This window comes from Cimex lectularius, unplaced genomic scaffold, assembly GCF_000648675.2.
Source record: "Cimex lectularius strain Harlan isolate CLEC.00 unplaced genomic scaffold, Clec_2.1 scaffold10, whole genome shotgun sequence".
NCBI classification, from domain to species: Eukaryota; Metazoa; Arthropoda; class Insecta; order Hemiptera; family Cimicidae; genus Cimex; species Cimex lectularius.
The window spans coordinates 3,285,231-3,299,003 of record NW_019392665.1 but is presented as its reverse complement, the minus strand read 5'-3'; the positions used below and the strand labels follow the sequence as shown (position 1 = coordinate 3,299,003).

Genomic DNA, 13,773 nt, shown 5'->3' with positions numbered 1-13,773 from the left:
AGACGAAATCGGTACATGATTGTAAAAATTGGAACTTCTGTTTCGCCAAGTTTTTCCAATCAAAAGTCTACAGGAAAATTGTCAAAGCTTCTTAAAACGTCACTAACCTCACTATTCACAACGACCTCAACATTCGTTTTGTCTGAGGTGATCTGATCCAGTTTCTAAAAGTTTCAGAACAATCATTCGATCCATCATAACCCTACTGCCAAAACTTTATACATATTTTCCCATCCCGAGAATACGTCATATCCCCTTAAACTAAGATGACCCGTGTAATTTCAAGCAAATTATAACATTTCAATCAAAAGTCATTTGACAAATTGTCAAAGCTCCTTACCACGACATTAATCTCACCATCCATAACAACCTCCACACTGCTTTTGCCTGAGGTGATCTGATCCAGTTTCTAAAAGTTTCAGAACAATCATTCGATCCATCATAACACTACTGCCAAAGCTCTATATACACTTTTCCACCCCGAGAACACGCCATATCGCCTTAAACTAAAATGACCCATCTAATATCAAACAAGTTAAAACATTCGAATCAAAGTTTTTCTGAAGAATTACCCAAGTTCCCTACAGCGTTTTTAATTGCCATCCACCTTCAACTTAACAATTGGTAAAGAATTGATCCGTGTTCGCTTTTCCCAAAATTCGCTCTAATCTTTCATCCCGTCCTAACCTTTCTTCTCAAGCCCTCTCGACTACCAGCGATCTCAAGAACCATTCACAAACGTCAATAGCCCGAGACCTCTTCTCCCTTAACCCGATAACGAATTCGGCTTAAAAATAGAAACTATAAAAGAAGCGAAAGAATAAAGAAAATGACAAAAATAAAAAGAGCAAATTATTAATTTTAATTTTGTACTTTTTATCTAAGGCCTTGTTCGAGATGAAAAAATTAGTGTCACGGCGTGTTGAACAGACGGTCGTGGGTTAAAATCCCGCTTAGATAAAAAGTGTAATTAATTAAACTAATACGGTCAATTGTGACTATTACATATACGGATTAATAATAGTGAAAAAACAGCCAAGGGGAGAAGAAAACAACACAGAATAGGAACGGCGAATGAATAAATAAGTAACAAGTCAGAATAATATGAACTAAAAACAACATTGAACAAAGAATCACACACTTTGCAATGTATCTAAAGTTTTTAACCATTTTGACAGTAGGTTATAAGAGATTAAAGAAAATTAATATTCCCCTTTTATCCTGTAAAGTTTTAATTTTATAAAACTTTTCTCCTCTATTAATTCACGCTCGCGGATAATCTTCTGTTAGAAATGTACGGGGCTAATATAATTCAGGAATTAACTCGAGCAAAAGGGGTTTACAAGCTAAAAAGGGCCTTCCCTCTACGACGAAGGGTAGATTTTATGAATTTCCTAATAAATATCGCCGCGCTAAATACGTGTAATGCCCTTTTTGAAGGGAAATCTTGGGACAGTGGAAAGAGCAACAACGAAAGTCCCGTCCCAAATTGTACGCCTTTGCATAAAACTCTTTCATTAAAACGTCCCGTGGGAGGACTCATGGAAAATGAAAACTGCCCTATATTTGACCCCGGGTAAAGGGGCTGACGGGGGATCCCTTTCGCCCTTAACGGCGCTATAAATGCAAGGGGCATACGCGTTTTGCAATTTTAAAACCTCTAGCATCGCCTGACGACATGGCGTTTACTGACTTTTCTCCCTCGGACCCCGGACCCGAGAAAGGATAATGATGATGATGAAAAAAAAGTCTAATGTCGCAAACAAAATCCTTAATCACCCCTAGCAACGTTAATTAGTCTCGTAACGGGATAAAAATTAGTTCTCTTCAACATCCTTCGCTTCGTCAAACTCATTTTAATACAAAAATCGATTCCTTAACACTTAAAAACTATCAATAAATAATAAATCTATACTTCAGTTTTATTTATTATATATTTGAAATACTTCGTGCTTTTTCTCGGGTTCATCAATCCATTCTTTCGACTCGGTTAAATTCATATGCAACTAACTTATGATATTTCTCTGTTAATAGGTCATAGTTAAATATATCAAGAAGACATTTCGTCCAATATTATTCTCGGTTAAAATGGACTTATATTGGTAAAAAATATATAAAATGTCGGCCCGAAATGAAAAGTAAGAAAAGTCGATTTTGAGAGGGGGAGAGAGAGAGAGAGAGAGAGAGAGAGAGAGAGAGAGAGAGAGAGAGGGTGTGAGGTAGGGTCAGATGATAGTACTCGTTAAGAAAATGAATTGTTTTACCACATCAGTGTATCGCTGCGTTTGATTGCATGTNAGAGATGTAGAAAAGAAGAATAAGAAATAATTAAAAAAGAAGAAATTATAAGAATAAGAAATGGAATTATTTTACCACATCAGTGTATCGCTGCGTTTGATTACATGCAGAATATTGTGTAATGATTTGAGATTCTCCGATAAAAAGATGATATAAATAAAAAATGAGAGAGAGAGAGAGTGTGTGAGAGAGAAAGAGAAAGAGAGAGAGAGAGAGAGAGAGAGAGAGAGAGATAGATTTATCTATCTTGCTAAATAGATACATCTATAGAGATAGATAGATAGAGATGTAGAGAACTCGATAAAAAAGGATCAAAATATATCATATACCGCAAAGAAATCATAAAAGATAGTTGGAGTTTAATTAGTAAATAGGTCACATTCCAAAAGATTATTATTACATTTTTTTTACGAGGGTTCGCAACAGCAGAGGTTATATCAACCCTCGGGGTGCCTGTGTTTTTGAAAAAAACGCCCATTCGTAAGTATGTCGGGTTCGAATGCAGGAACGCTGGATTCGAACCCGGGACCTTCACCTTACAGTGATGAGCGCCGTGTCAACCGTTGTGGCCACCGACTCCCCCTGAGAGAGAGAGTTTACTTTTATTGTTTTAAGTAGGGCTTATTTGACATAAAAAGCATTGTTAAGCAATTGCCCCCTCGGAAGACAGTTTTTAACATTTATATCTTCTTTTATTTCGCAGAAGCGGCAAAAGGGATCTGGTAGGATACCCATTACGAAGAGGTGTCTTCTCAGTGGGCAGTGGCCCGTCAGAATACCTATCAGCCTCCTAATTCCCTTCCTTGAGATAGAGAATAGCCATTTCGATTCTGCTGGTTTGATCGCCTTAACAAACTCTTTCGATTGCCTGTGTCCGGGGGATAAATTCCACTCCCTAAGGAATTGTTTCATGCCCCAGCTATTGATACTCTCCTTCGCTGTGCTCATAGAGTGAGGTAATACCGGTTGTGGTCCAACAAACGCAGTATTAGAACCTTCTTTGGCTAGGCCATCCGCCTTTTCATTGCCATGGTGTCCTTTATGTGCTGGTATCCAAATAAGGGTCACCTTATTCTCAAACCTGAAAGAGATCCTATTGATAAGATCTATAGTTTCCTCCACCAGTCGTGAGGTTGACAAATCTTTTTGTAATGCCCTAAGACTAGCCTGACTCAGAAAAGATTTTAATATCTTTTCCCTTAATTTTATTTTCCATATGTGTTCTACAACACACATTGATGGCCTAGATTTCCGCCTGAAAAACGGAGGTGTTATTGCCAAGAGGGGAGGAGATCTGATTCCTAATTTTGGTATGTAGATTCCTGCACCTCTCCCTCTTCCTTTGATAAGTGATCCAACCGTGTAGCAGTCTGTGTTACGATGGTCATCATCCAGACTATAATTATCATCACAAGGGGTGACTACCTGAAAGTAGCTTTTCCCCCGAAGGGGTTTTAATCTTTTTATCACTAACGCTTAATAATTGACCGTTAACCTTACTCAATAGTTGTGAGATTTTCGAGTGACCTATGTTGTTCCACTTATGATTCCAGCTGCCCTCGCTAATTAATCTGTAGCAGCTGATTAGTGCTCTGACCGTAACCTCAATGTGAAGGGGTGTGGTATTGCTTATGAAAAGAAGAAACGGCAAGGCACTACCTCGTAGAGTGTGATAGGTATGCTAGGTCTAGATTTGAAATCTTTGAAGGAGAGGACATCACCAAATCACTCCCCAAGATAAAATGGTCAAAATCTTGAGGTTTGTGAACAAGTCCAAGAGGTTTACGCAGGGCACGTGAGCCTACCAAGTCCCGGACCTTTTAGGGATGGGGTACGAGTCTACCCAGGCGTTTAACCTCGGGTCTTGGTCGCCCACCCTGCATAATATATACACAATCATATACAAACATATAAGTCTGGTAGCATTCACTCCCCCAGATTACACGATATACCTCGTGGCGGGGTCGAACCAACTGCATTGCATTCTCGCTAATAATTTACTTACCTTTACTGTCCGTACGACACACACCGACCCAAGAGTACTGGATATCCCTAGGGGCGGAGTTAAACGACCACTGATAAGGAATATAACCGCATTTTCGCAGAATATTTATATCGATTTATAATTTTTATGTGAAGTACGTTTGAGTTGAAAAATTAGTGTCACGAGCGGTTCTCGATCCCATGAACTCCGAATAAGCCTCTAACCACTTGAGCTATGGAATCATCGGCCTCCCACAACGACACTCTCTATAAAAATTATAAATCAATTTAAATAATTACTTCATTGCCTGGGTGCGTTCCTAGATGTAGCACAAGCTTTTGACAGGGTGTGGCACCCGGGCATGCTTTATAAACTCAAACGCTNTACATTGAGATCACATTTGTATTATGTACAAGTATGTATAGGCTACAAATAAATAAATTAAAAAAAAAAAAATAATTACTTTGGTTAACTAGGACCAACTAAATACATATAGGTTGTACATGTTTTTCAAATATAAATGTTAACGAACATCTTGAATTGAGCATGAGTCGTTATAAAAAATGTAATAAGCATTTTTATTTGTAGAATTGTGTAAAGGGATGTAACGAAATTGAGCCTGGTTGACATCGTCAAAACGACCCTCTTTGCAAAACTGTCGGTGGAATGGACCCAGTTATGTAATAATGAATACAAAATTCCGTCAGAAAAGTCGGTGATATTATTTAATTTATCATTTTTATATTGTTATTGATAAAGGTTAGGATATTAATATTTTTAATTGATAAAAAGGGGTAATTGTGCTTCTTGTGTAGGGTTGAAATTCCCGGTATGGCTAATTTGAACTCCTGGAAACTGGCAAGTTTGAACTAATGTTGAGGTAATTGCGTTTTGAATGATACCATTAATTATTGCGGAACTTATTAATTGGATTATTCGGCAAGCCCTTGTCGAAATGGTTTATCACCTGGGGTGCGTCGGCCGATTCCGAGTGTGGGATTTTTCTCCGCCGTCTCTCGCTTTCCGGCATCCCATTAGCAAGGGCTTGTTGCAATATTAAAACAAAGTTATCGACTAACTAGATGAGTCCGGGCCGGCTGGGACGCGGTGAAACTACGTGTGTGTCGTTCCGATGACATTTTACGACGTGGGACTTACACGAGAGGACTTAACTCACAAGGCGGATGGAGGAACAAAACTTTAACGCTTATAGTCTTGAAATAGTCGGAAAATAAAAAAGGAAAAGGTGGCCAATTATCCAGGCAGAGGCGGTGTCAAAAGGGTTGTTAGTTTCAAAGAAAGAACAGAAGAAGAAAGAAAATTAAAGATTAGGATAAGCAAAGAAGTAAGAGTGAGTGAGGGGGGAACTAAGAGAGAAAAAGTAAGAGAGAATTTAGTATTTAAATATTTCAAAAAATTGTGTAAATTTATAATGGATAATAACAAGAAAAGATACAAATTATCTATAGAAAAGAAATGTTAAGAGATAGTATAAAAAATCCAATTAGTGATAAAGTGGTCATATTCAGAAAGATTCCGTAGATGTCGCTGCTGTTTTTCTAATTTGCCTTCCCTTATTTTCCCTAATAAAATAATACAAATTGTGTCGTCGACAAGTTTTTTTTTTTTTAATTCTATTATTTGAATTATTATTAAATTTAGCTTTTAGTTAGAAAGAATTCTTACTTAAATTTATTGATAGTTTTTGTCTAAAGTGTGGTAAATGAAAAATTAATGTAGAGAGCTGGATTCGAACTTATGATCTTCATCAACTCGACCTTCAACTTCGTCAAATTTCCATCTTTTAGTTATATAATCAAATTTAGTATGATCGGATTTGATTCTCGGCGACTCATGAAGTGGCCACGGGAACTAGCGTAGTGCAAGGTTGCTTCGGTAATTATATTAATCTTTTGTATTTTAGTTGATTCTATTGGACCACATTTTACATAAAAATGATAAGGCAATTTAAATAATTACTTTGGTTAAAATAGGGCCAACTAAAACTCATAAGAAGTCTTGATGTTAGAAAAGTGCCATTGTCATATTCGGGAATATTCCGTAGACATCGCTGCTATCGTTTTCCTATGTTGTCCTCACTACTGTTCTTAATGAATTTTTGCTAATTATGTCAATTAGTGATTGTTGCTGTTGAAAGGTTGAAAGAGGGAATGAGAAGTGTGTGTGTATGTGACTAAAAGAAAGGGGGATAGAGTTAGATAGATTTATATATCTTGATAAATAGATACATCTACAGAGATAAATAGATAGATACAGAATTCTATAAAAAAGGATCAAAATATGTCATGTACTGAAAAGAAATCATAGAAGAAATATTAATCAGTAAATTGGTCATATTCTAAAAGATTCCGCAGATGTCGCTGTAATCGATTTCCTAATTTGCCCTCACTTACTTTTCTTAATAAATTATTACTGATTATGTGAATTTGTTAATTGTTGAATTGTTATTGAAGGAGGGAATAGGTGTGGAATGGAAGAAGATAGTCACTGTATTATTCGTATTAATATGCAGGGTAAATCAGTTCAAAAATTGAAACGCACTTTTTTAAAATTATTATTTGAGTTTATCAAGCTGTTTGAAATATTGTACCCATGTTTTTTTTTCTTTTAATCCTACTTGAAAGGGGCGAAACGAACCAGATTCGTGGATATCGCGTTCCAGAGTAGTGTCATCGCCGTCTGTATTAGGTTTCCATAAAACGATTTATCATGCTTGATTTACCTCCGCGTTTGATTAGGTCTGCGATATTTTTCGAGGGGATTTTGTTTGAATAAATTCACACCACATGGGCAGAAGACTGACAATCCCTGCTCAATCGTTATCGATTTTAAAATCAAAAATATTTCCGTTCGTCGGGAAATGTGGTGTAACAATAAAAGGTGTAAAAAATAAAACCTTGACATCAAATACATACAAGCGAAGAAAACAACACCAAATCAGTTATAATAATTTTTCTGGTTTCAGCTTTTCCAGTTTAAATAAACAACATAAATCGGTAATAAAACACGGAATATCGTGCTGACATGGGCAAATAGCGTGTCGCCGATGGTAAAATAAATTTAGTAAAAAGGACAATATAAATAATCCAATTTAAATAATAAATACGATTGGCAAGGAAATGGAAAATATAATAATAATAATAATAATAATAAGTAGACAGTTCAAGCATAAAACATACATGCCGCACAAATAAGACATGTTTGGCTAAATATACAGCTATTTTATATTCATGAAAAGTTAATTAAGTTTGTGGCTTCCTTACTTTTCTTCGTTTCTATTAAACATTTTTCTTTTATGCTGAATATTCTGATTGAATCTTTCTCTTTTTTCATGTACTCCAGACAATTTATTAAATTTGTACCTCATTCATTTTTTCAAGAAAGCCCTCTCAGAAATAGAGGTAACAAGAAAATTACCATTGTTTTTGTACCAGGGCGTACAGGGCAAAGAAGCAACTAGTAAGTTGATAAATTGTTCAAGGAAAGTTCGATGGGGGGGGGTTTCAAGGAACAGAAAATTGGTTGAAAATAAGTCCTCTGTTCAATAGGGTTGTACTCCAGGAGATATGAATAAAGGATTAAAGGACCATTACAGAATTGCTAAGGAGGTGCTAGGATGAAGAAGAAGAAAGGAAAATCCAAAACCAGAAGAAACACAAATGGGAGCCCTTTGCAAAGTCTGGTAACCAATAGTCAATAATGTAGATGGTTGATAGACCAATATTTGCCAGCAAGTTCGTAAAAGCCCCCATAACCTAAACCTGAACACTGTCTTTTTCACTGCTATTTCTGTCATTATGACCTCATTATTTTCTTAGTTGTTGTTGTATTTGTCATCGTTATCAGACAAACAAACCAACAATAACAACAATTACTAATTTAAACAATCTGTAATAATGTAAAAAGTCTGGGTAAATTAGAAAAGCGGTAGCAGCGACATCTTCGGAATCTTTCCGAATATGACCACTTTATTTCCGGCATTTTTCTACTATCCTTAACATTCATTTTTTCTATTTCACGTATTTTAATCTTTTTTTAGATGAAATTTTTTTTGAAACAATTAGGTACTTAAGTTAATAATAAGCATAATAAGGTAATTAAAAAGACAGATAGTCTTAGACATAAATACTCTCGGCATAAACGGCTGTGGATCCTTATTATCTTTAACTAATACGTTTCCCTCTCTCTCTCTCTCTCTCTCTCTCTCTCTCTCTCTCTCTCTCTCTCTCTCTCTCTCTCTCTCTCTCTCTCACTCTCTCTTTCTCTTTCTTTCTTTCTCTTCCTCTCCCCAGTTCTCTTTATTTTCTTGGGTTTTCTACCTTTTTGTCTGTCTAATAACTATTTATGTCTTACTTTTCATTCTCTCTCTTCCTCTCCCTAGTTCTATTTATTTTTCTTGGGTTTTCTACCTTTCTATCCGTCTAATTACTATTTATGTCTTACTTTTCATTCTCTCTCTTTCCTTTTCTCACACCCCCCTCTCTCTCTCTCTCTCTCTCTCTCTCTCTCTCTCTCTCTCTCTCTCTCTTTCTTTCGTTCTCTCATTAAAGATTTCAATGGAAATTTCAATTGAAAAAGTATTCCAGATTTGGTAGGTTAGATATTTAAATTTTGTGTTCTCTGTTCATTGACATAAATAATCCAAGGTATTACTAACAAATATGGACTTAGCATTAAACTTTATACTGGTCCATAAAAAACTTAAGTATTTATTTTAAGATAAATATTTTCTGTGTCACTTTAAAAAAAAAATGTTTTTGGTTGGTTGGTCACAGTGAATTGTCGAAGATGTTAAGATAGTCTTAACCCATTTAACTGAATTTTATTATGGCTGCATAACCCAAATTCTTGCATTGAAATGATAAATAAACATTGTATAATTAATTATTTTGTTATTTGTTTGTTATCGATATGCATTTCAGTATTTCACCACATTCATTGTTTGGCCTTTTTATTTTTTAATACTTTTTTAAATTTTATTTATTTATTTTTTGTTGTTGTACCGTATCAGTGATCCTAGTAATTTATAGTAAGTAGTATTTGACAAATAATTCCTGGAAGATATAAATAAATTATATACAATAACCATGATTTAATGATGGTTTTAACTAATCATGTACTGGTTTGCATGTTTTTAACATTTTTTTAAACAATGTTTGTTTAATTTTTTTTAATGAATCAACCTTTTGAGTATTTTTAATTTTTTTTTTTTTTTTTTTTGTGATTTGCCTTGTATTTTATTTGATATTTTTTCTGGTTTTATGGATAGAAAAATATTTATAACATTATTGTTTTTATTGCAGGAGACTGGGAGCAAAAAGGCGGAAGAAAAAGGGCCATGTGACAGGCGAAGGTCCAGCCTGGGCCTGCCCCTGACAGAGGGTAGCCTCCACCCCACCGGCTCGGTCAGGGCGAGGTCCCCGAGCAAAATGTCAAAGTACATCGAATGCTGGGGAGCTGACAAACCGTTCGCAAACATAACAGAATCCACCCTCGCCAAAAACATTGGCCTCGCGGTGAGACTTTTGAAAAACAACATTGAAGCATCGTCTCACAAGACATACTTAAAGCTGCTTAAAAAGTTTATTGAGCTTAAAATGTTAACCAGTACTTATGACTTTGAAGTAGTCATGACCTTTTAAACAGTCTGAAAAGTTTCCTTTCTAAAATATTATTTTCTTTCTTAAGAAACAACCACAAACCTTGCTCAAAATAGGCATATTGTCTTATACGGAAAGATAAATAAATTTAAATACAGATTTTTTGTTTTTGTTTTTGTCTTGGTGTGAAAAATAACTAATTAATTTACAACTTTGTTGTGCTAGTTTTTGTAATTTTTAGTAAAATTATTCTACATGAATGCATTTTTATTATTTTTTAAATTTACATTTTCTTATTCTTTATTATTGTCATTCTTTGTGTAATATTTGTTTTGTTTCTTGCTTCACAACATTGAAGTTGTCAGTAGTCAAGTTTTTTTTTATTCTTTCCAATTTAATTTGCTTTATCTAACATCACACCTAAATATTTTACTGAATTCTGTAACCGCTCTACTTTACGTTGTTTGTTGAAGGCAATTTGAAAAGGAAATATTTACAGATTTCTGGTCGTTTATTTTGATCTGAGTATGCCATTGACTGTCATTTGCTTTCTAATTGTATGGATACGTACTATGCCGTTGGTAACTTTTTGACGGTTATGTTTTCTATTTTTGTTTTTTTATATCTTTCAAATTGTGCAACAACAACAATATCCCATTTGTAACATGGTTGTTATCTACGATACATCTAACTAGCCAGCACAGCAAGGATAGTCAGACCAGAATGATCAGTAATGATCAGACTGTAGTGTCATAACCTTGCAGACCAAATAGAGAAATATCACATTTGTCTCATTTATAACTTTAAATTAACTTATAATAATAATAATTTTTTAAATTGCAGAGTATAGCCATGATAGAATCAAATCTACTCCCGAACAAAGGAAGTTGTATGGAATTCAGGTGATTGTATTTTATTATTATTCTTTATGGACCTTTAACATTTGGACATTTGTTTATGCATTTGCAGCTGTTGGACGCAGAAAGATGGAATGAATCCGGCGACATTATGGTTCCTTGAGAAGAACCACGAACGGCAGTACAGGATCAAGCCGGATCCACAGTTCAAGAGTTATATTGTGTTCGCGGTTGTCATATTTCTCTCGATAGCCGCTATTCAGAGCCTGACGGTCCAGAGGGCGATGCTTCTCTGTCTCGGTTTCATACCAACACTCCTTGCCCTGCTCCTACTTGTTTACATCTCTCGGCTGGGGTCGTCGAGTGACAGCACGACTCCAGACAGTTCAAGAAGTGTCTTGGAGCACAGCCGTTGGCTCAGGATCACAGTTGCAGTCTTTGTCATCTTGCTCATTGCCACCTGCGCCATGATCACACTTGTAAGTCTTCAACGAGATTCAAACAAACAAAAAACAATGAGTTGCTATTTTTCAGTTAGACGTACAGCCCGATGTTCCAAAAGAAGTCGAGCTAAGCACAGAACAACTGACCTTCAACAAAACCAACGACAAACGTATCATAACACTCCTGGATGATGACCTTGTTACAGCAGTACCTGTAAGTTACATAATAATGTGTTGTTCATTTGCCAAATTTTGTTATTTGTGATTACAAATATACAATTATTTATGTATTGCAGTCCTATTTATATAGCAGTATGCTGTCATTAGCAGTGGTGTCAGTTTTCTTGAGAATCGGATTCATTCTGAAGCTCTTCCTCATGATCATCGTCGGCGGTGCCCATTATGCCATATTCACCAATTCTGAATTGTTCAGATCTTATTTTGAAACTTACAATGACAGGTACACAGCAAATCAATTGTTTAAATGAACTTTTGTTTAACAATAAATTTTTTTTTTAGTTTGACTGAAATGCCCTGGATGATGAAAATTGCTGTTTTCTTAAGTTTTACTGTTGTAATATTCCACATCATGGACCGACAGGTTGAATTCACTGCAAGAACGGAGTTCCAATGGAAGACGAGGCTCATGGTCGAGCAGGAGGATGTCGAAACGATGAGAGGCATCAACAAGATCCTTCTTGAGAACATCCTGCCCGCTCATGTGGCGCATTTGTTCTTGACGAAAGGTCCGACTCAGGAGCTTTACCACGAAAGGTACACGTCAATTGCGGTGATGTTCGCCTCTATTCCCAACTACAAAGAGTTCTACGATGAGAACGATGTGAACAAACAAGGCTTGGAATGTCTTCGTCTCTTAAACGAAATAATTTGTGATTTCGACAAGCTACTCCTCAAACCGAAATTCAGCTGCATTGAAAAAATCAAGACAATAGGAAGCACTTACATGCTTGCTTCAGGTCTGGAACCTGGTAAAGAAGACGCTGGTGGTGTATGTATTTATTTCATATTAAAATATATATATAAAAGAATAATTTTAAAAAAATTATATTCTATAGAAAGAGGTTAAACATCAAGGTCATAGTGTGGTTGCACTAGTTGAATTCGCTGTCGCCCTAATGACCATCCTGGATCAAATAAACAAAGAATCATTCCAGAGGTTCAAGCTCAGGTTCGGGCTAAACCACGGACCAGTGATCGCAGGGGTTGTCGGTGCGCAGAAGCCTCAGTATGACATTTGGGGCAATACCGTAAACGTGGCATCCAGAATGGACTCGTGCGGTGTTATTGGAAAAATCCAGGTACATATTAAAAAAAAAGGATTAGCAGTTTTTAATATTTTTATTTGGAATTGCAGGTGACGGAAGATACTGCACACATTCTGATGGCCAATGGTTATGACTGTGAATGTCGAGGGCCAACATTTGTGAAAGGCAAAGGCACATTGATGACTTACTTTGTCAAAACCCAGTTTGATGAAAAATAATAATTTAAAAAATCAACCTATAAATTTTTTAGAAAAGTTTTTATTTTTTAACTTTTAAATAAGAATTTCCCCTTGAGATATTTAACTGATGTGTGTATATTTAATAAAAATTGAGAAATCGGATGTTTTTCGGTTTTGATTTTATCTTTTAGAAATATTCCAATAAAACAATTTATAATTTATTATTTTAGAATAACCAACCAAGGATCTCATTATTTTTCTAACAAAATATATTTCTCTTTGTTTATCAATATTTTTTTTTCAGAGTATTAAAGAAAAATTGTATTATTTTTATATTGATTTGAAACGGCAGTGGAAGACAAAATCTTCAATTTCTGTGGGCTCAAACTATTTAAAACTTTTTGTAAATAATTGTAAATTATAACCTATTGTGGTCTGCAATGTATGTCCAAAAGATTTGATTTAAGATTTTGTTACTCTGTATAAAATCCCTCTCCTTTGTGTCTCTTTTTTCCATTTGTATATACTGTGTATAATTTGTATTCGAAATTTTTTTGAATAGAAAATGTTTTGTTCGAAACGGATTTCTGTTGGAAACCTTAACACGAACCGAACGACGGCAAAGTGACATCATAATAAATACCTAGTGGCTCAAAGAAAATAAATAATAACAAAATTTCAACTTAAAAGAGCTCAAAATTAAATGACAAAGAATGTTACAATTTTTTTTAAAAAGAAAAAAATCATGTTTTCCAACTCTTTATTTTGCATGGATGTAATGCTTTATGAAGGCGCTTTGAAGCCAAAGTAGTTCCCCATTTTTATTCATGTGTACTACAATATTAATACAATGTGAACTTTTAATGATCACAATGACAAGCTTGATTGTATTTTGATATAGCAATCAACACCTAATCATTTATAATATTTAGTCAACAATTCTACCATAACACTTATGATTATATGCTTTTCACTTATGTTGGTTATACTTTCACCTCACTCTTTGTTTACATCCATCTAGTAGTAACGATTAAACCATTTGACTTTTATTTTGTTTTATTTTTTAATTCAACTTACAATAATTAAGTCTCACTTATTAAATCAT

General features: G+C 35.0%; 1 protein-coding gene across 2 annotated transcripts in view; it reads left to right on the top strand.

Annotated features, from left to right (window-relative positions):
* The window catches only part of LOC106667432 (adenylate cyclase type 2), an 81,545-nt gene extending 68,715 nt beyond the window's left edge, over window positions 1-12,830 (top strand). For both annotated transcript variants that reach the window (XM_024225060.1, XM_024225059.1), the window contains 8 exons: window positions 9,607-9,819; window positions 10,747-10,805; window positions 10,873-11,239; window positions 11,295-11,417; window positions 11,500-11,663; window positions 11,723-12,212; window positions 12,280-12,522; window positions 12,579-12,830. In XM_024225060.1, coding sequence (XP_024080828.1) covers window positions 9,607-9,819; window positions 10,747-10,805; window positions 10,873-11,239; window positions 11,295-11,417; window positions 11,500-11,663; window positions 11,723-12,212; window positions 12,280-12,522; window positions 12,579-12,707 — 1,788 coding nt within the window. In that variant the 3' untranslated portion in view covers window positions 12,708-12,830. The remainder of the gene's footprint in view (window positions 1-9,606; window positions 9,820-10,746; window positions 10,806-10,872; window positions 11,240-11,294; window positions 11,418-11,499; window positions 11,664-11,722; window positions 12,213-12,279; window positions 12,523-12,578) is intronic.
* Window positions 12,831-13,773: the final 943 nt, after the last annotated feature.